At 44.7% G+C, this 22,844-nt stretch overlaps 2 protein-coding genes and 1 non-coding gene across 4 annotated transcripts in view; 2 read left to right on the top strand and 1 right to left on the bottom strand.

Moving 5' to 3' along the window:
- Positions 1 to 12,210, top strand: part of klf3 (Kruppel like factor 3 (basic)) — a 26,377-nt gene extending 14,167 nt beyond the window's left edge. Inside the window, exons 2-7 of the mRNA XM_072669762.1 lie at positions 472 to 532; positions 4,362 to 4,739; positions 4,977 to 5,109; positions 6,065 to 6,191; positions 8,326 to 8,477; positions 9,003 to 12,210. Coding sequence (XP_072525863.1) covers positions 491 to 532; positions 4,362 to 4,739; positions 4,977 to 5,109; positions 6,065 to 6,191; positions 8,326 to 8,477; positions 9,003 to 9,184 — 1,014 coding nt within the window. The 5' untranslated portion in view covers positions 472 to 490 and the 3' untranslated portion in view covers positions 9,185 to 12,210. The remainder of the gene's footprint in view (positions 1 to 471; positions 533 to 4,361; positions 4,740 to 4,976; positions 5,110 to 6,064; positions 6,192 to 8,325; positions 8,478 to 9,002) is intronic.
- Positions 12,211 to 14,525: 2,315 nt separating this feature from the next.
- trnap-agg (transfer RNA proline (anticodon AGG)) lies at positions 14,526 to 14,597 on the bottom strand. The gene has a single exon. It is a non-coding gene; the product is annotated as a tRNA-Pro (tRNA).
- Positions 14,598 to 16,293: 1,696 nt separating this feature from the next.
- Positions 16,294 to 22,844, top strand: part of fam114a1 (family with sequence similarity 114 member A1) — a 14,038-nt gene continuing 7,487 nt past the window's right edge. The window contains exons 1-7 of one of the 2 annotated variants that reach the window (XM_072670088.1): positions 16,294 to 16,352; positions 17,482 to 17,799; positions 18,082 to 18,166; positions 19,789 to 20,000; positions 20,831 to 20,965; positions 21,408 to 21,560; positions 21,835 to 21,961. In XM_072670088.1, the coding sequence (XP_072526189.1) occupies positions 17,488 to 17,799; positions 18,082 to 18,166; positions 19,789 to 20,000; positions 20,831 to 20,965; positions 21,408 to 21,560; positions 21,835 to 21,961 (1,024 nt within the window). In that variant the 5' untranslated portion in view covers positions 16,294 to 16,352; positions 17,482 to 17,487. Of the gene's footprint in view, positions 16,353 to 17,481; positions 17,800 to 18,081; positions 18,167 to 19,788; positions 20,001 to 20,830; positions 20,966 to 21,407; positions 21,561 to 21,834; positions 22,001 to 22,844 lie in introns of both variants that reach the window. The other variant, XM_072670087.1, reaches the window with a different exon arrangement.

The following is a 22,844-nucleotide window of genomic DNA, read 5'->3' as shown; positions in this document are numbered from 1 at the left end:
TTACTTGTGTACGCTTTCATATACACACACACACACACACACACACACACACACATACACACATACACACACACAATCAAGACGAGCTCCTGTTCTCCTGTACTCTCTGTATTCACCACATCCCTCACTTCTCTCTCTCTTCATTCATCCTGTCGTTCTGCAGTGAGGGACGAGTCCTTGTTGCTTGTTGTCCTCTAGAATTCACACAGCAAGTATGTCTGTGTGTGTGTGTGTGTGTGTGTGTGTGTGTGCATGTGCATGGTAGTGTGTGAGCATTCCTGTGTATTCAGCTCTATAAAATAGACCACTCTGGCATTTACAGTGTGTGTGTGTGTGTGTTTCCTGCTGAAATGCACAGTAGGAAGTTACAGGTCCATTCTGTCTTTTTATGGTGTGTGTGTGTGTGTGTGTGTGTGTGTGTTCTGTTCTCTACATCCTCTCATTTGGGTTCCGTTTTCCTGCATTTTTCAGAATTCCAGTGGAAGCACCCATGCTCATTTGTGACTACCCAGTGAAGACAGACATGGAGACGGTGAGTACTGGACCACAGTGAACATGGATGTAAGGTTAAAATAACTGTCCTGAGGGACAACCGTTGACTAGCTCTATATGGTCTCATAGTGAGACTTTTTTTGCTACACATGACAATGTCCTATGGGACAACTTTGGCCTAGCTTTATATGCTAATGTCCTATGGGACAACTTTGGCCTAGCTTTATATGCTAATGTCCTATGGGACAACTTTGGCCTACTTCTATATGGTCCTGTGAAAAGTCTTAGTCTATCTTAACATGACAATGTCCTTTGGGACAATCCTGGCCTAGCTTTGTATGCTAATGTCTTATGGGACAACTTGGTCTACTTCTGTATGGTGTATGGTCTTAACATGACATTGTCCTGTGGGGTAACTGTGGCATAGCTCTACCTTACATTGTCTTAAGGGGCAACTCCACATGACATTGTCCTATAGTGTAATTGTGATGTCAAATCATAGGACGTTGTCATATGGCCCGCCATGCTCTAGCTCTTTATGGTCCTATGAGGAGACAATCTTGCTACACATGACAACGGTGATAGCCTGGTCTTACTTCACTTGACATTGTCCATGGGACAACTTTAGCCAAGCTCTATATGGCATTGTCCTAAAGAACAGCCTTGGCCTAGCTATATATGACATGGTCCTAAGGGGACAACATTAGTCTAGCACTGTATGATCCTATGGGGAAAGCTTAGTCTTGCTTCACTTGCCATTGCCCCATGGGACACCCTGGGCCTAGCTATTTTTCAAATGGTCCTATGGGGACACCCTTAGCCTTGACAACCTTGGTCTACCTCTGCATGGTCCTGTGGGGAAACCTAAGTCTTTCTGGACTTGACATGGTCTAATGGGACAACCTTGGTCTACCTCTGCATGGTCCTGTGGGGAAACCTAAGTCTTGCTTCACTTAACATGGCCCTTAGGGACAACCTGGGTCTACCTCTGCATGGTCCTGTGGGGAAACCTAAGTCTTGCTTCACTTGACATAGTCTTATAGGACAACCTTGACCTAGCTCTTTATGACATTGTCCTGTGGGACAACCTTGGTCAGGCTCCTTATGACTTAGTCGTATAGGATAACCTTGTCCTAGCTCCTTATAACACAGTCTTATGGGACAACCTGGGCCTAGCTCTATATGACATTGTCCTATGGGACAACCTGGGCCTAGCTCTATATGACACTGTCCTATGGGACAACCTGGGCCTAGCTCTATATGACACTGTCCTATGGGACAACCTGGGCCTAGCTCTATATGACATTGTCCTATGGGACAACCTTGGCCTAGCTCTATATGACATTGTCCTATGGGACAACCTGGGCCTAGCTCTATATGACATTGTCCCATGGAACAACCTGGGCCTAGCTCTATATGACACTGTCCTATGGGACAACCTGGGCCTAGCTCTATATGACACTGTCCTATGGGACAACCTGGGCCTAGCTCTATATGACATTGTCCTATGGGACAACCTGGGCCTAGCTCTATATGACACTGTGCTATGGGACAACCTTGGCCTATCTCTATATGACACTGTCCTATGGGACAACCTGGGCCTAGCTCTATATGACACTGTCCTATGGGACAACCTTGGCCTAGCTCTATATGACACTGTCCTATGGGACAACCTTGGCCTAGCTCTATATGACACTGTCCTATGGGACAACCTGGGCCTAGCTCTATATGACACTGTGCTATGGGACAACCTTGGCCTATCTCTATATGACACTGTCCTATGGGACAACCTTGGCCTAGTTCTATATGACACTGTCCTATGGGACAACCTGGGCCTAGCTCTATATGACACTGTCCTATGGGACAACCTGGGCCTAGCTCTATATGACACTGTCCTATGTGACAACCTGGGCCTAGCTCTATATGACACTGTGCTATGGGACAACCTTAGCTCTATATGACACTGTGCTATGGGACAACCTTGGCCTATCTCTATATGACACTGTCCTATGGGACAACCTGGGCCTATCTCTATATGACACCGTCCTGTGTGGCAACCTTGATGCCTTCATTAGGGGCTAATCTGTGCAGTGCATCTCCATGGTCATGACATCATGACAGAGGGAATGAATAATGTGTCAGGTACATGAGCACACGTTTCTCTTTATACTGCAGCCCTTGTTATCCGTTTAGTCGACCTGCCTGACATGAGTGACTCATGACTGAAGTCTGGGACTCGTATATCATCGCTGTTCGTTAATTAATTTCCGACTTGCGTGACAACAAATAAATCAAAGCGGATGAGTGGATGTGTTTACACCTTTATTAAAGAAGAGGGATTTGTCTGACGGTCTTGTCTTTTGTACGTGCAGTTATGTGTGCTGGTGCATGGAGCTGTGAGGTCTGTTGCTCGTCTGGGTCAATGGGCCCAATTTATCCATTTTTAAAGAAAACAATCCCCCTCTTTCCGCTCCGAAAAACAAACCTGAGTCACAGAACCGCACACAATGGTGGAGCTGGCGGCCGGCCAATCACACGCCGGAGTTTTGCGTGTGTCCGGTTTTCACGTATTAAAGGAGAACAGGGGGCAGAGGTACAGGCCAGGTTGAGCCCAGTTATTAATTCTGTAAGCAAGACGACCCTTAAAGTAGAGAAAAATGTAGAATTCAAGTTAAAAATTCATGCTAACGTTACAGTCCTCTCTCTCTCTCTCTCTCTCTCTCTCTCTCTCTGTTTTGCTGCCCCCCTCTCTCTTCCCCCAGATGGACTTGCATTCCTTTCTCATTAGGTTATGGCTTTGCAGGGGGCTGAAAGTTAGGTTTAGCTCCGACTTGCTCGTTCAAAGTCAGAAAAGCAGGGTTTTTTCACCCTTTTGTTGCACCCCAGAGGACACAGCTGCTGCACCCGGACAGCGTGTGTTTGTGCAGCTATAAGGGGGTCTGGATTTGTTGAAGAAAAGAGCTAAACAGGACTTTTCTAACTCAACTCTCTCGCTGCATTGTCCTGACTGTAAATCATAGCCTGCGTATCACTCCTAACACACGGCTAATGCCTGAAGCTGTATGCTACATTGCTGTTAATAATCAGAGTGGCCCAGTTGTGCTTCTGTGTATGTTTTTCAAGCTATTGTAGTAGCCCCAGGGAAACATACCAGCCACAAGTAAACATACCAGCCACAAGTTAACATGCCAGCCACAAGTTAACATGCCAGCCACAAGTTAACATGTTAGCCCCAAGTAAACTGGCTTTTGTTGGGTAGGTTCACCCGCACAAACACATACACACTGCCACAGTCCTACAACTTAGGCCCCTCGGCCATGACAGCCTAATTACGGTGGAAAACAAAAGATAACACGCCAGACACAAGTTAACATACCAGCCACAAGCTAACCGCCAGCCACAAGTTAACCCGCCAGCCACAAGTTAACCCGCCAGCCACAAGTTAACCCGCCAGCCACAAGCTAACCGCCAGCCACAAGTTAACCCGCCAGCCACAAGTTAACCCGCCAGCCACAAGTTCACATGCCAGCCACAAGTTCACATGCCAGCCACAAGCTAACCGCCAGCCACAAGCTAACCGCCAGCCACAAGTTAACCCGCCAGCTACAAGTTAACATGCCAGCCACAAGTTAACACACCAGCCACTGTTACCTTAGTAAGTTAACTTGGGGCTACACAGTCCTGTGTAATACAATACGCTGAGAAACATTCTGCTATATTTTGATGTATTGCTACAACCCCAAAATGTATATTATTACATATTATTAGATATTAATTATTATTTTAGAATTTTTCTCTTCTTTTATAGATCATTAATCTAATTCTGAGGACCTCCGGCGTGTTCTAATATTCCAAACATTGCTTTTCAGGCTGAACCCTTTCCCGTAATCTTCGCCGTGCACTCGACCTACGCCTCCCAGTACCCCCAGGCCTGTTACCCGTCCCACTACCAGCTGAGCTACAACCCGTCGTCCTACCGCAGCCCACCCCGAGCGGTGCCGGACGTCGGCCGTCTGCAGTCTCAGCTGGAGCCCGTGGACCTGTCGCTGGGCAAGAAAGCCTCTCCTCCCTCACCTTCCTCCTCATCCTCATCTGCCTCTTCCCCCTCATCCCGGGCCACCCCTCCGTCCCCATATGAGTGGAGCAGTCCCGTGGCCAGGCCCCACTCCAACTCCATGTCTGGATCTGCGTCCGGCTCACCACAGCACCGGCTGCTGACCCCACCTATGACCCTGCCCTTCCCCGCTGTGAGTTCTGTCGGGCCTTCCCTTGTGTTTCTCATGTATTTGAAAGTAATATACAGCACCAGTCAAAAGTTTAGACACACCTGGTTGAGTGTGTGCTGATCAGCGTCTCAAAAACATCTGATCTGCTAGAGTGAAAACAAAACTTTTGACTGGGACTTGGTGTGTGTGTGTGTGTGTGTGTGTGTATATATATATATATAGAGCCAAGAATAACTTTTTTTGTGACCGTATGTCCAGGTTCTGGCGCCAGGTTCTGCCCTCATCCCCGTCCTTCCGCTGCTCTACCCGCCCCCGCTCATGCCCTCATCACTTATGCTGTCTCCCAGTACACCAGAGGACCAGCAGGGCGGTGTCACCACACTTAAACCAGGTCGGTGGAAGTATGCTTATATTATATATATATTTTTTTATTTCTATATTTATTACTGTGGCATCACTGCAACACTTTCGTTTTTAAGAGGATATGTGGCTCCACAGATCATAAACCTTGTATCTCCAAAACGGCAACTTTACAGGAGGAGGAAAAACCCCTCTAAACTTTCAATAGAAGTCAGTGGAGAAATGTATTTTTCAGAGTCAGATTGGAGCATTTCTATTGGTCCGTTCATCATGAAATTCTGAGACATCGTAAAGAACAACGGCCAGATTCACATCATGTCAAAACCTTAAAAACAGCAAAAAAATGAACATGAACATTAGAAATTGGTGACATAGCCGTCCTCTACCAGTAGCGTTTGGTGGCCAACAGGATCTCAGCAGTGTGTATGCTCTTCTTTATCTCGGGAGGAAGTGTGAGAAGCTGCTTCTGGAAAAAGCGGGACTGCTTTGATGAATTTAAAATAGCTAATAATATTCTGCAATTAATCATAAAAATTACTTTTGATTAAAATGATAAACTAAATGATCAGTAGGTGTGTCCAAACATTTGAATGGAAGCCCTCTTGCACCTTGTTCATTTTCTGGTCTATTTTGTGGTGAGAACATGAGCACTCCTGGATTTGCATATGAAGCGCACTGTCAGCAGTTTTGCATTCGTACCCGGGGTTATGAAGCGCGTACGGCAGCCGCGTAATCTGATCTCACTTTTCTCTCATGATATCCGAACTGATATCCAAACTGAGATCCGAACCCAATGCAAACACTTGTGCGTAAGTGGCTGCAGTGATCCGGTGGGGCACAGCTGAGTGTCCCAGTCCCCACAAAGAGCTAAATACCAGCACGCTGTCTCACACACACACACACACACACACACACACACACACACACACAGGGCAGTGATAAGGTGTTTGATCTGATCAGCTCTTGTTTCTCCGTTTTGTCTCCAGTTCCTTCTGCCAAATCCGAGAGCTCCCCGGAAAACCAGCCAATCAAATCAGAGCATCACACTGAGCACGCTCAGAACACATACAGCCAGGACATTCCATCACCACCCATGCCCCGGACCTACAGCGAGTAAGTGGGCCCACTCTTCTCACACACACACACACACACACACATAGTCATTTGTTTTCTCTTATTACCATATATATATATGATGATATCACTATATATTATTAACCATAGAAAAAACATATATCAATAAAATATAAAAATAATAGTCTAAATAATATAGTACATTATATTCTATAAACTATTGATAATAATTCTTATTTTAGTTAGATTTATAAACAAACAAACATGAAATAAAAAAATATTATTATTATTATTGTATATAATAATGTGTGAGTGTGAGTGTATGAGTGTGTGTGTGTGTGTGTGCTTGAGAAAGAGAAGGAAGGCAGTCTGGGCTTGTCCTCTGAAGTATTTGTCTGCATTCTTGTAGGTCGTACTGTATTCTCAGTATTTCAACACAGTACACCTGCTTGTAAAACCGTGTCCTACGTGCAGTATAGTGGTCTGTCATTACACACCCCCACACACGCACACTATGCCTTGCTGCCTGTGCTGTCTGACAAGTCAGTACCTCAGTAGGCAGCACTGTGATGAAGTTACCTACAGCGAATCGTGTTTGCAGGCAGCGGTACCTTCCTGCCTTCGGATTCTGCCTGATTAGACAGCACGTGTTGCGTTTGAGACACAGCCTAAGTTAGCGAACATGTCCCTGTGGGGCCTGAATGTGTGGCCCAACTGGGAACCAGAAGGTCCTGTCCTTGGGTTCCATGTTGGCCCCACATATGGATACCCACCAGGGTATGAATGGGACCCACGTGAGATTAGGGTGGGTTGTAATGATGGGGCCCTTTTGGGAAGCTCAACTGGGTCCCAGTAAAAACCCATGCCCACCTGGAACCCACCTCCTGTGAGGGTCACATGAGCAGGCTGGCTGGCACACACCGTTGATTTCTCCTGTTCTCCTGTTTTCTGAAGTCTCTCTGAGCTGTTTTAGGGGAAGCGTGCAGAGTGGCCGCACTGCCGGTCAGCGGCCGAACAATCGGCTCCCTGTTTTCCCTCCATTCAAACACAGGAAAACTCGACTTGACCCAAATCATGTTTAGAATAGACTCCGCATCAGGCGTGTCCTTTCCAGTGAGTGAGTGAGTGAGTGAGTGTGTGTGTGTGTGTGTGTGTGCGTGTGTGTGCGGCTGCACCTCTACTCCTCTGTCCCGCTGTGGGCCTGATAAAATCTCCCAGCATGCACTTCTGAGACAGCGCGTCTCCAAGTGCCCTCAGAACCACTGTGTAGGCGGTGACTGTGTGTGTGTGTGTATATGCAGTGTTTGTGCTTTTGTGTATGTGCGTGCATGATTGTGCGCTGTGCGTGTGTAATGACCTGTAACTGTCAATGTGTGTGTGTGAGTGTTTGAGTGTGTGTGTGTGTAATTTCAGTGTATGCAGTGTGTGTATTGTACTCTTTTTGTTGGTGCTTAATGACCTGTGTCTGTCCAAGAGAGAGGGAGAGAAAGAGAGAGAGAGGGAGAGACAGAGAGAGAGAGAGAGAGAGAGAGAGAGAGAGAGAGAGAGAGAGAGAGGTGGAACGTTAATTTGCGTGAGGGTGTGGCGGGCGTCAGAAAAACATCTACTTTTAGGAACAGCTGTGTGTGAGAGAGTGAGAGAGTGTGTGTGTGTGTTTGTGAGATAGAGAGAGAGTGTGCGAGAGCGCGAGAGGTACAGGAAGACTTTAATTACAGAGTGTGCTCGGTGGGCGTGTCCGTGTGTCACAGCTGTGTTTCTGCACCTCGGGCCTTCCCTCTTACAAACCCCCCACAATAACCCCAAACAACCAACCTGCCCAAACACACCACAGCACAATACACACACACACACACACACACACACACACACACACACCACACCACAGCACAACACACACTCTCGCTGTTCATCAGCAGCAGTGCCGGACTAACTTGAGCCTAAAGTCAGGCCTGTGGATCAGGAGAGCAGCTGAGGAGCATCAGCTACCCAGAACTGCTCAGCTGGAGGCCTGAAGCCCCGCTCCACCAGCAAGCCCTCTAAGAAACACCGCAGTGCTGCAGGGACATCTAGTGGCCGCAGTGTGGAACTGCACCTTTAGACACCTGTACTGGGTTGTGTTTAAAGCTCTCTCTCTCTCTCTCTCTCTCTCTCTCTCTCTCTCTCTCTCTCACAGGGCAAACACACACTCTGTGATCGTACACACGCGTAAGGTGGAGTCTCCAGATCCTCTGAAGAAGCGCCGCATTCACCGCTGTGATTACGGAGGATGCAATAAGGTCTACACCAAGAGCTCCCATCTCAAAGCCCACAGACGCACACACACAGGTATACACACATACACACACACACACGCGTACCTTATACATACTACTATACCATGTAATACTGTATATTCAATAATTAATTAGGGTATTAATTAGGGAAATAGATTTTAATATTATTATTAATTTAATATTTTTTAGATTTTTTGAAAATTAAAAAAGCAAACTTTGGAAAATATACAAATATTTTTAATAGTTCATCCAGTCACACCTTCGCATTAAATGCATTAAAAAATTCTCTTTTTTTTTTTTTTTTTTTCGCTGTCAAAAAATAGCTTGTCTCATTTTTTTAAATGTTTTTTTTGTTTTTCATTTTTTGATGTGCTTTGAATTTGACAATTGTTCTTTACCATGCATTCAAATTTCATGATGAACGGACCAATAGAAATGCTCCAAACTCACTTTTTCCATTGACTTCCATTGAAAGTTGGCCAAAAGCCAAAAACATGTGTATATATATATATATATATATGATATTTACTGTCCTCTCTCTTTTCTGTGTGTTTGTGTGTGTGTGTGTGTGTGTTAGGTGAGAAGCCATACAGGTGCATGTGGGAGGGCTGCACGTGGAAGTTTGCGCGTTCCGACGAGCTGACGCGCCACTTCCGGAAGCACACAGGAGTGAAACCGTTCCAGTGTCCAGACTGCGAGCGCAGTTTCTCGCGCTCCGATCACCTGGCGCTGCACAGGAAGCGCCACCTGCTGGTCTGATGGCCCGGGGAACGGCACAGCCGCCGCTGACGGGGTGATGAAGCGCACTTTTTTACGGCGTTGCTGTCGTCCGATGGCACACAGCCCGCACTGGGTGGAGGAGAGGGGGGTTGAGGGCGGAGTGTGGGCAAAGTGGACAACCCCCACCAACCCACTACCGTCCCGCTGTCAGGACACAGGACATGAACTGGATTGCATTGGAGGAAAGAAACACTTCTGTGGAACAGCTTGTTTGGTGGAGCTCAAGCCACCTTATGGGACTGTGTATACCTCTCTCTCTCTCTCTCTCTCTCTCTCTTTTTTTTTCTGTGTATTCCTCAAAGTCTCTCGCTCTGTCTTACAGATCACACACTCACATAGACACCCATACTCCTCCTCAGTCAGTTATGTCAGCCTGCCTTTCTCTTTCGCCCTCTGCTGGCCAAAGGGTGTAGTACACTCCTCAAACACATACATCTACTCACACACACACATGAACACGCACACACACACACACACACACACCCAGGGTCAATCCTGAATAATGTGAATTTCTCTTTTGTGTTTTTTTTATATATATAAATATATATTAGTCAGGAAAACCTTGTAATTCCGTGGTTTTATAGCCGTCGCGTGTGTTATTATGTGTTCAGCCTCATCAGGACCAGATTAATCAGTGTATTTTATGCATCCAGCTCCATATTATTTTTTTGTAGATCCTTAAGGTTACTGCAGCGATGCTAGTCCTGTTTTATACTGCGAGTCCAAACCCAGCATCGGACCGGTTTCGGGATTAGTTCAGGGAGGGAAACAGGTGGGTTTCAGCTGGGGTCTGCAGTGCTTCGAGCCTCATGTTCCGGGGAGGCTTAATCCGTATGCGGTTTGATCTTTGTTGGGTAATTTGTAAGTACTGTGTACTGTATCATATCTCTGCACCTCTGTATTCGCACTACGTCCTTTCATGCAAATGCAGGCGTGTGTGTGTGTGTATAGAGGGACAGGTGGGTGGCATGTTGACTTAAAGGAATGCTCCAGTGTTTCTCAGCCCGTCCTTAATCGGCTGCGTCATTAGAAACTAATGGACAGTTGCTGAAATTGGCGAATCAAAAAATTGGAAATTCGTAGCAGTGTATCAATGCGGTTGATTAGCACGATAACAACCATTACACCCTAAAAATATGATCAATTACCAACGACAGTCATCTGCGTATATTTGCAGATGTGGCTTATAATAGAAGCCGGTGGGCCGATCCAACGGCCACGACTATTAAAGCATCTGTTCGCGATTTATTAAGTTCTGTTTCGAAGCGCCGGGAAAGGCTCTAAAGCTAAGGTCCGTGGTAATGAACCGTACACTGCAGGTGCAGCTGACAGGGGCGATGCTGAAAACTCTGGAGTGTTCCTTTAAAGTAGCAGTCCCAAGCCAGGGACCTTGTGTAATGGCCGCTAAGTGCCAAAGTTCCAAGCAAGAACCTGTAGATTCACCTACGCAGCTGCTCCAACAGTTAGCGGTTAGCTGCTATGACGTAGCATATAGACCGAGGGTGGCCTTATTTAAGCGTGACTCGTAAGAGCGCTGGATAAGAGTGAGTATTTTGCGACTGCTATGAACCTAAATGATGCATGAGCGCGGGGTTGTTGAGGGTTCGGGTGCCTTAATGGCGTTTCTTCGTATTTATGGCTAAATGTGAACCATTTAAAAAGGGGCATTATGGTAAGGGAACGAGTTCGTCTTGGTTATGGGTAATGTAGTTTTTGTTTTTGCCGTTGTCACTTGCTTAAGACACTTTGCAAGGCGTCCCCGAAGACCACGCACAGGGATGTTTTTGTTTGTTTTGTTTTGGGGTTTTTTTAAATCACTTTTTTTCACTTGATATGATTTTTTTTTATAGTGAGCAAATTTTAAAAATAAAGGGAAACGTGCACTTTAACCTGATTGGACAGACACATCCAGTATCTATTAGGATAAATGCTTTTAAACCGGGGAGGTCCAAGCCAGGTCCTGAAAGGGTCCAGAGGCCTTCCAGGATCTAACATGGGCCTCTATAGGATTAAAGGAGTACTCCAGCCTACTTCCAACTCAGTCTCTATGTACTGTGCTTGTTGCGTACTGTTGATTAGCACAGACAGTCATTTTAGTACACCTCCCTGTTTTTAGTAAATAACACAAAACCTGTTGACCTGAAGCTCACTCCCCATAGGAGCCAATGGGCAGTTGCAGAATTCCGCGAGAGAATGTGTGAAATATGTGCCTCGTGTAACGATTTAACACAAAATAGAAAGCTTCAGACAGAAAGGACACCAGAAGGCCATGAAAGGGTGTCTCTCCCAAGGTTTTTACTATAAAGCGTTACCTCTGCAATGCAATGCTGGGATTCCTTGTGAAAATTCCACCTCCACCACTACAGACCTATTAACCTTGAACACAGAGCTGAGTCACAGCTTCATTCACAGACAGCTTCATCTGACTGAGGAATCCATGAAATTCATCTTACTTAATTACATGTTTAGCGTAAGTGCTAACTGTGGAGTTCAGCGTCTGCCCATTAGCTTCTACCACTAGCAGAAATAGAGGACATCCCTTTAAAGCTTACTAGAAAGACAAACAGCAGCGTGACCGAAGAGCCTTAGAAAAGCGTTAGAAAGCATCTCAGTTTTTCTTCCAACTTCCGTACACCTTCCCAAAGACTCATTTTATAGAGAGGAGTTTTATAGTGTGAATGATGTGTATAGAAATTAAATATACCGATTTTTTTTTTGGAGACGTAGAATTGAAAGGGAAAAGCTTTTTATAGGCGCCCTGATATAAAGTTTTTTTAGCTCAACAAATATTATGCATTTCTATTAAGATGTGAATCTTTATAACTCAAATTCTGTCTTTTCTGAATGATATTTTATATATTTTCACTGTTTAAAAGGGAATCGTATATTAGTATGTCATTATATTAAACTGTGAAATGAGATATATACTGTACAGGATAATATTGTATTATATACATAAAATGTATCTTTTAATAAACGTTTATCAGTGCTTTTTTGAGTACGAATGATTTCAGTGTGGGGTTTTTTCGTGATGAAATAAAACACTTGGAAGTTGCACCCACTGCTGGTACAGATGTGCAAATGCACACACACACACACACAGCTTGCCTGACCTCTGTAGAGAAGTACTGGCCAAATAACAAGGACTCTCTGGAGCAGATAAACCTATTAAAGCTAGTAGCACCATGCTGCCCAATGCCAGGCGTGGTCTAGAGCTAACGCTCTTGTGACTGAATGCAATCAAATCCTCACAGCCGTTTTAAAATCTAGTAGAATGCCTTCTTCTCTGGACAGTAGAGACCGTTACTCCAACAAAAGCAGAATGAGCAGGTGTCCCAATACTTTTGTCCATATAGTGTATTTATTAATTAATTAACAAATTTTCTAACTAGATGACCTGCATATATATACTACTTCAATAATTTAAAATTAGGCATATATATATATACAGTGCCCTCCATAATTATTGGCACCCCTGGTTAAGATGTGTTCTTTAGCTTCTAATAAATTGAGTTTTCAACCTTTCAACCAAAGTTTCCAACCTTTAACTCAAGTGAATTTTAAGGGGAAAAAAAAATCCCTGACTAAGAAATAATTATTCTTCATAAAATCACCTGTTCCACAATTATTGGCACCCCTAACATTTCTTCGGAAATAAACGTAATTAAAGTATTTCTGTCAATTCTACAGTAGTTTACGAAGTTGATCAGAGTATGTAGGAACTTTTCATTAGTAATTCACAACTTCCTGTTTCCCTGGGGTATAAATATGACATGGGAAAGACAAAGGAACATACCATTCAAGTAAGGCAGATGTATGTTGACCTCCACAAGTCAGGCAATGGCTACAAGAAAATAGCCACTGACCTCCACCTGTCCATATCTACTGTCAGAGGAATTATTAAGAAGTTTAAAACAACTGGAACAGTGGTAAACAAGCCTGGACGAGGACGCAGGTTTATTTAGCCACCACGCACAGTGAGGAGGATGATAAGAGAAATAAAAAGCTCTCCAAAGCTCACTGTTACAGAATTGCAACAAATGGCAGCTTCTTGGGGTCACGAAGTCTCCAAAACAACCATCAGGCGCTATCTGCATGCCAACAAGCTGTTTGGGAGGCATGCACAGAAAAAACCTTTTCTCACTCACAATCATAAATGCAAATGTTTGGAGTTTGCTAAGCAGTACTGGAACTTCCACTGGGACCGTGTGCTTTGGTCAGATGAAACTAAGATCTAAGTGGGTCTGGCGTAACACAAGAGCTGAGTATGCAGAAAAGCACCTCATGCCCACTGTGAAATATGGGGGAGGATCAGTGATGCTGTGGGCCTGTTTCTCTTCCGAAGGCATCATGAATGCTCTGAAATGCTCCAGGACATTTTAAAACAAAATCTGGTGGCTTCTGCCCAAAAGCTGAAGATGGGTCGTCACTGGGTCTTTCAGCAAGATAATGACCCAAAACATGTGGCCAAATCTACACAGTAATGCTTCACCACACACAGAATCAAGCTCCTCCCATGGCCACCTCAGTCCCCAGACCTCAACCCCACTGAAAACCTGTGGGGTGAGCTGAAGAGGAGAGTGCAGAGGAGAGGACCCAGGTCGCTGGATGATTTAGAGAGATTGTGCAAAGAGGAATGGTCAAAGATCCCTCTATCTGTATTCTCCCACCTTGTGAAACATTAGAAGAGAAGATTAGGTGCTGGTTTGTTGGCAAAAGGGGGTTGTACAAAGTATTAACATCAGGGGTGCCAATAATTGTGGCACACATGATTTGATGTTAAACAATTATTTCTTAATGTGGGATTTTTTTCCTACTGAATAAATTCCCTTGAGTTAAAGGTTGGATTTTACTCTTTTTTCCATTGTGGTCCTTTATTATTTAGAAAAAAACTCAATTTATTAGAAGCTAAAGAACACATCTTAACCAGGGGTGCCAATAATTATGGAGGGCACTGTATATATAATTTTTAATTATTGAAGTATAATAATAATATATACAATATATAAAATGCAAATATATATATATATAAATACAAGATGAAACCACAGTCCATGCAGTTCATTTATGGGAAATAAGCAAATACAGCTTGTATTAAATTATGCAAATACCTGCTGAAGGCTGAATATGCAAATATACGTAAATATGCTACACCGTCGTAGCCCCGCCCATTTCCCCTACACGTGGCTACACTACACAAGAAAGCCACACTAACAGTCTGTTTGGCCCCGTGCGGATAAGGAGAGTGAAGAGTGGACCCCCGGGGGTCAAACACAGGAGTCTCCTGCTCCTCACAGCACAGAGTGGATTTGTAAAAGTTGGGCTCGTCCGGGATTTGAACCCGGGACCTCTCGCACCCTAAGCGAGAATCATACCCCTAGACCAACGAGCCGCACGCGCTGCAGCCCGGAGAGTCCCCGCCACAACGCTGGAGCTGCAGGGGCGAGTTCAGCCCTCAGCCCCCAGCCCTCAGCCCCCAGCCCTCAGCCCCCAGCCCCCAGCCCTCAGCCCTCAGTCCTCAGCCCCCAGTCCTCAGTCCTCAGCCCTCAGCCCCCAGCCCTCAGCCCCCAGCCCTCAGCCCCCAGTCCTCAGCCCTCAGCCCTCAGCCCCCAGCCCCCAGCCCTCAGCCCCCAGCCCTCAGCCCCCAGCCCTCAGCCCCCAGCCCTCAGTCCTCAGCCCCCAGCCCTCAGCCCTCAGCCTCCAGCCCCCAGCCCTCAGCCCTCAGCCCCCAGTCCTCAGTCCTCAGCCCCCAGTCCTCAGCCCCCAGCCCTCAGTCCTCAGTCCTCAGCCCCCAGCCCTCAGCCCCCAGCCCTCAGCCCTCAGCCCTCAGCCCTCAGCCCTCAGCCCTCAGCCCCCAGCCCCCAGCCCTCAGCCCTCAGCCCTCAGCCCTCAGCCCCCAGCCCTCAGCCCTCAGCCCTCAGCCCTCAGCCCCCAGCCCTCAGCCCTCAGCCCCCAGTCCTCAGTCCTCAGCCCCCAGTCCCCAGCCCCCAGCCCTCAGCCCCCAGCCCTCAGCCCTCAGTCCTCAGCCCTCAGCCCCCAGTCCTCAGCCCTCAGCCCTCAGCCCCCAGCCCTCAGTCCTCAGCCCTCAGCCCCCAGTCCTCAGCCCTCAGCCCCCAGTCCTCAGCCCTCAGCCCCCAGCCCTCAGCCCTCAGTCCTCAGCGGATTCATTAAAACTGCAGATTCATTTAAAGGTAGAAAAACAAGCAACATCTCAGCTCCACCAATCAGCTTCCAGGAAACAGATCCACGATGATCTTACTTTACATTACTGTTCTTTATTTATAATGAATAAATTACATACATTACTCATTAAATACTTCATTTATTAATAATAATCTACATTTCAGCACCACTATTACTACTACTACTGACTATTTATACCTTTTATTTATTTATTATCATTTATTATTTATTACCATTATGGTAAGGGAACCATATTATATTATTTATTACCATTTATTTATTTATTTATTTATTTATTTATTTATTTATTTGTTTGTTTGTTTGACTATTTAAGAAGCACATTTCCAACAAATAGTAAATAAAAAAGCTCGAATAAATCAATCAATCAATAAATAAATGAATACATCGTTAAAAAGGATGAAAATGTGTGTGAAAATGTTCCACCCACTAAAAAAGAAAAAGAGGGTAAATGGTATTTTCCTGAACTGGTTGACCAGTTCAGCTCCTGACCTTGCGTGACCAAGCTGGTCGACTGAAATCAAAGGCAGCCCACAACTATACTGGCCAAAAGGTGAGCGTTTAATGGGGGTGTGAATGCGTCCCAAGACCTCTGTTAAAAAAATAAAAATAAATAAATAAATAAATAAATAAAGCACAGAGTTAAAAAAAAAAAAAGAAACATAAATAATTATAATATAGATAATAATTCCCCTTTATTTATTTATTTTTATTATTATTATTATTATTATTATTATTATTATCATTTCGATTAAAATAACATTAAACTGTGACTTTGCTTTTGTGTAGGAAAGTGACCTCAGTGCAGGGGGTTAAAAATCCCCCCTTTATTATTATACTTGCGTCCAAAGTTTTGGTGACGTCACGGTCCGCACGCAGCACGTCGTCCGGTGCCGACGTGGCGCGCGCCTGGGCGGAAAGAGCAACAGCGCCGCGAGACACACCGGTAAGAGCAGCGCAGATATGAAGTCCTGTTTATTCCCCATTTTCTCACTTTTATCAGCTTTAAAAGCCGCCCTGCCGCAGAGCAGCGCCCCAGACAAGCGGCTGCTGCCGGAGGCACGTCTGCCCGTCTGCCCGTCTGCCCGGCCGTGGGCTCGCGGTGTCTGCGGAGCTGCGGAGCTGCGGGCGACGCTGTTATTATTGTGAAGTTTTGCATAGTGAGCTCCGGCTCGCGCAGCTCGCAGTGGACATCTGCTTATAGAATAGCTGACCTCCAGGAGGGCGAGCAAAGCAGACCTGACTGGTGTTCAGGGAGGGATTGCTTTAATGTGTTTAGGAACTGGGTTTGGCTAGTTGGGCTAGTTTGGGCTAGTTTTCAAGCGAACGCCTTTATTATCCGGTTCAGGATCCGGTTCAGGATCCGGTTCGTTTTGCCTTTTGCTTTAATAACCAGTTTGGGGTTTTTAATTATTAGGCGTTTTTAGTGGAAAGGCTTTGACTGAGTTAGTGAAGATGTGCTGTGATTGCACAGACTGACCACTAGATGGTGCTGCGGGGTAAGTTGAAAAACGCTGGTGAGGCAGAAGGGCGGTGTAATGGACAAAGCTGTGTGTCAGCACACACACACACACACACACACACACACACACACACACACACACACACACACATAAGGCTTTGATTGTATTGCTTAAAGGAACCTTTGATCCAGTCCAGTTGGTCAGACTGTTCCATGAGGTTCAGTCACTTCCTTCATAAAATTGAATGTATTGGTGATGTAATTGAGGTAATTGTTTGCTGTTGGATTTAGGGGTACATACATTAATTGATCAGCCATAACATTAAACCCACTGAAAGGTGACGGGAATAGCATTGGTTAATCTGGTTCTGATAAAAACAGCCCCATGATAACTGTTAAGCATGGGGGCGGACCTGTTGTGCTTCCAGGTTGCGTGGCAGCCAGTGGCCCAGGTATCACTGCACAGCACTGGACATCATGTGATATGCTGTGTATAGTGAAAATGTTTGGTGATGTCATATTTTACCACATTACCCACCTCTGATTGGCTCACATTGCATTACCGAACTGCGGTATAGTGGCTGTGTAAAAAGTGCCCTGTCCTTACTTGCAGAGCATCATGTCACAAGAGGACGTAGTGGGTGACCCGTCCACACACCCTGACCCTCCACTCTTCGAGACGAACTCTCCAGATGAACAGGCCTCTAAATCTGCAGCCAGTATGGACGATCCTCCGTCTGCTCCTCCACTGTCAGAGGCCACACCGGAGCCAGAGGCGACCAGCGAGGGGGCAGAGGAGCATGCTTTAGCCACCCAGGCTGAAGATCCTCCACAGGGCCAATCAGTGGAAAGCACTGGGGATCAGATGGCTGAATGTGGCGAATCAGTGAGCTTGGAGCCGGACGGTGCTGAAGCAGAAGGGGGAGCAGAGGTACACTGCTTCAAGGGGTTCTTTAAGTGATGAATAGAAGAACCATTTGTGGTTCCTTGAAGAACCATGTTTGTAAAACAGTGTAGTGACCCACCCTACCCCACACAACAACCTCAGATTACCTCAGATTCAGTCGTCCAGCCAAGTTTGCTTCTTTAGCTCTGCACTGGAGCTACAAGGCTAATGTAGCTAACAGATAATGGAAGCTTATGTACACCAGTTAGCATTAGTAACAGTGTAATAATAAAGTGTGTGTGTGTGTGTGTGTGTGTTGGTTCTCAGACCTCAGATCACTCTCCATCTAAAGCTTGGGGTGGATGGGGCTCCTGGGGCAAGTCTTTGCTGACCAGCGCCACATCCACAGTAGGTGAGTCATTCCATGGCAACCCTGTGGTCATAGATGTGTTACTATAGTAACCTGCACAGTGGATCCCTGCTTGGAAGAACCTCCTGGTGATCGAATCCTGTACATGCTCCTCATTCTCCTGCTCCCTATTTCCTCCATTCTCTCTCTCTCTCTCTCTCTCTCCCCTTAATATATATCTCTCTCGCTCTCGTTTGCAGACTATCTTTGTTTCTTGTCCCATCAGTCTGTGCCTTTTTTAACCCCTTGAACCCCAGAGTTTAAATTTTAGCACCCGTTATTCAGTACATACTTATAATTCAGCATTTGCTAGCAATTCAGTAAGTCGTAATTATTAAGTATCTGTCATTATTTAGTACATAATAATTATCGGACTAGTACTTATTTGGGAACTACACTACAGTTCGGAACTACACTAAGTACTAATTATTCCTTAACTATCAATTATTTTGCACCTACTAAATATCTAGTTATTATTCAGAAACTAATTATTATTAATCTACTAACTATTGAGTGAGTAATAATGTTTTAGTATCTACTAATTGCTTAATAAGTACCAATTATTTATTACAGACCATCATAATCTGACTGGTTATTCAATAAGTATTAATTATACAGTAACTACCAATTATTTAGGACCCACTGATTACTGAGTAGTATCTGCTAATTATTCTGTATCTACTAGTGATTAAAAACAAATGATAATTATCTAGTATCTACCAACTATTCAATAAGTGTGAATTATTTAGTACATGCTAATTATTCTGTTTGAATAATAATTGGTGAGTAACTAGTAATTGTTCAGGACATACTATTTCAATAAGTGTTTAGTACTGTTTAGTACCTACTAATTATTCAATAAATACAAAGTACTTATAAATTGTTCATGACTTATTTAATATTCAGTACTTATGAATTATGTAGTATCTAACAGTTATTCATTAGTTATTCATTATTTAGTATCTACTTATCTACCAACTATTCAATAAGTACTCATTATTTAGTACATGCTTATTATTTCATTTATTGAATTATAATAATTGAATAGCTAGTAATTGTTAGTAGTATCAATTAGTAACTATCAATTATTTATTATCCAATTATTACTAAGTAGTATCTCCTAACTGTTTAGTACCTACTAATTAGTCAACATCTACTTATTTAATTATTTTGTACTGATTAATTATTACGGATCTACTTATTATTCAATATCTACCAACTTTTTAATAAGTATTATTTAGTAACTATTAATGATTCGATATCTACTTACTGTAACTAATTATTCTATAAGTACTTATTATTCAGTATCAGTTCAATTCAAGAAGCTGTTTGAGAAGGTATGGCCAGTTTGTTCCACATCTTAGCCTGGGATGTTTTTTTAATTAAGGCACAGTTCAGGGCAGCCAATCAGAGCAGAGACCATTTACATCTATCAGTCTTAACAGCAGAGTAACTATGACTGCTTAATGCTAAGGGATGAAGGTTGGAATATAGAGGCATGGAGATTGTGGACTTTTTAATATGTGCAACAGCTCACAAGATTGAGCTTGAGATTAATATTGATATGTTGACCCCTCCTGAGTGCTGACCTCTGACTTTCGATCTGTCTGTGACTGAATGCTCAGGTCAGGGGTTGAGCTCGGTGCGGGAGAAAGCAGGCGTGGCTTTGCGGATCCGTCAGCCGTCTTCATGTGAAGAAGCTCAGGATGACGAAGAACATCCAGAGGCGAAGTCCACAGACCCGGATGAGGCTGATCAGACGGACGAGTCAGTGGCCCAGTCTAGCGGCGCATCCAAAGGAGTGCTGTCCACCATCACCAGTGCTGTGCAGAACACTGTGAGTTCATCTCTCTGGCCATTGCTTTATCAGCCTATCGGCTTCTCATCATCAGTTTATATCTGATTAGGGATGGGGATCATGAGGGTAGTAGCATCTCTAGATATCTAGTAGTAGAGATCAGTACTAGAACCCTGATCAATATTCCTTATCCCTACTCTTATCAGTTCTTAATTATTAATTTGACAGATCCTTAGTACACACAATTTATCCAAACATCCCTTCAGGTGCGTTTAGGTGCACCCATTGCTGACCAAGGTGTCCAAATGAGGATTCACAACTTTGATTATTGATAAAATATCAATAGAAAAACATTGACCAATAAATGGGACGCTCTGGAGCCTGGGGTCACCATTCCTAAGACCAAGCATTGACTAGACCGGCTATAAATCCCCAATCATTGAACTGAAGGCAATAGAAGTGCCCTCTGTGGAGGACCAGAGCTCATCTCCACTTTTGGGAGAAGCTGGTGTGGATTTTGTGATCCAGATCATCCATAATCAGTATCTGACCTGACTAATGCTCTCGTTACTGCTGAATGCAGTCAAATCTAGCACAACAAAGTTCCAACATGTAGCGTAAAGCTATACTGGAGATATAGAGGATGTTACTGCATCAAAGAGGGGTAAAGTCCCTAGTGATGTTCTTGATTTCAGCAGCTGCGTTGGATGAGCAGGTGTCTACAAACTTCTCAATCACATAACAGTCCCATTGATAGGTTCTCACTTGAGCACCACCAGATCAGGGCTGTGAGTGTCGTAATCACTTCATTTCCAGGATCTTTCCGGGACAAACAGCTTCTCTACACAACCTGTTTGTCTGTCTCTCAGGGTAAGTCTGTCCTGACTGGAGGTCTGGATGCATTGGAGTTCATTGGGAAGAAGACGATGATTGTGTTGGCGGAGAGCGACCCAGGCTTCAAGAAGACCAAAATCCTCATGCAGAGAACCGTCTCCCTCTCTCAGGTGAGCAATAAGCTCTCAAACAAAATGACCATTGTTGGAGAGCTACATTACATGTCCAAATATTTGTGGACAGCCCTTTTAATAAATGCTCCTTTAAGTTGCACCCATTGCTGACACACACAGGTTGTCTAGTCCCTGTAGAGAAGCACTGCCGATAGAATAGGGCTCTCCGGAGCAGATAAGCCTATTGAACCTAATGGCACCATGTCTAATGCCAGGGGTGGGCTAGAAGAGGGGTATAAAGCCCCCCAGCATGGAACATTGGAACTGTGTTCTCTGGAACGATACTTTTGGGATGAGTTGGGGATGATGAGGTGGTATGGTGATCATCACGAACACTCATTCTTGTCACTGAATAAAATCAAATGCTCACAGCAAAACTTCTAAAAGACTTTTAAAAAGACTTTACTGACACCCTGATTCACACCCCTGATTTGTGCAGATGCTGAAGGAAGCCAAAGAGAAGGAGCGGGAGAAGCTGAGCAGTCAGATGGTGTCTGAACCCACGGCTCACTACAGCATCCTGTTTGATGATTACCAAGGCCTGTCCCACCTGGAAGCTCTGGAGATACTGTCCAACGAGAGCGAGGGGCAGGTGAGCATATATATATATATATATACACACACACACACACACACACACACACTGAATCAGATAGACACACTGGCAGTAGAAAAACAGGTCAGCAGGCAGCAGAAAGCTTTTTTTTTTTTTTTTGTCTTCAAAGACGTTTGACAGTCGTCATGTTCTAATTCCCGATTCTCATCCTATTGTTCTTTCCCTTTGAGACTCCCGAGCCCTTCATGTTTGCGTGCCTCTCCTCTCTTTCCTCCCTTTTCCATTCCGTCCCGTTCTCGTTTCCCCTCAGGTTCAGGCCGCTCTCGCCTCCTTGGAGGAAGAGCAGTTGGAGCTTGTGAAGAAAGAGCTGATTGAGATTAAGGAGATCTTCATCGCAGGGGAGGAAGAGGAGGATGAGACGGGTGCCGAGGAAAACGGTGATCTTTATTCCCAAATTCACTCTTTCAGCCCCCTCCGTGAGTCCTGAACCCAGATCAGAAAGATCCACGTTCAAATCTGATGATCAAATGCAAAATCAAAAGTGATGATGGCTGTAGCAGCTGTATTGTAGTCCAGATTTATAGATTATCTGGATTACAGACGGATCATAATAATTCCATTTCCCCTCCTTTTTTACTCCCCTACACAAGTAATCAGTTAGCCAAGGCATGTTTGGTTACAGGGCTACAAGGCTAGTGTCGCTAACAACGCTAATGAAGAAAAAACAGCCCGGCCAGCTCAAGCTGGTTAAGCTGGTTGATGAACTGAGCTCTTGACCAGTATAGGGTATGTTGCATGACCAGCGCCACCAAGGTGGTTGACCAGCATGACTAACAAGACCACGTGGGTGACCACAGCATGACCACTCTAGTTGAACCAGCATGACCAGCATCACCAAGTTGATTGACCAGCATGACCAGAATCAAGTGCAACACACACTATGCAGGTCTAAAGCTGGTTAACCAGATAGCTTACCAGCATTGGGCATATTTTCGCCTGGATGACCAGCTTTTTAACCAGTTTGACCATCTAAGGCCATCTTAAACCATCCAAAACCAGCTGCCACCAAAAAGCTGGTCTTGAGATGGATTTTTAGCAGGGAAATGATGGAAATTTGCATATGTCCTTTGCTTGCATATGTCATGCTAACAACATGCCTTAATCATCATTTTCTGAAACTGTGTCAAATTTCTCACAAATAATCTCAAAGTGATCTTTAATAATTCCTGTCTAACTGTATTTTTGTTTTGTACTGTGTGCTAAATACCTATAAAAAGAACAGAAATACAGGGAATGCGTTAAGGCGGTTGCTAATGTTTT

Source organism: Salminus brasiliensis, chromosome 24 (assembly GCF_030463535.1).
Source record: "Salminus brasiliensis chromosome 24, fSalBra1.hap2, whole genome shotgun sequence".
In the NCBI taxonomy this organism is placed as follows: domain Eukaryota; kingdom Metazoa; phylum Chordata; class Actinopteri; order Characiformes; family Bryconidae; genus Salminus; species Salminus brasiliensis.
Note: the sequence above shows the minus strand (reverse complement) of the source record. Positions and strands in the feature narration are given on the sequence as shown.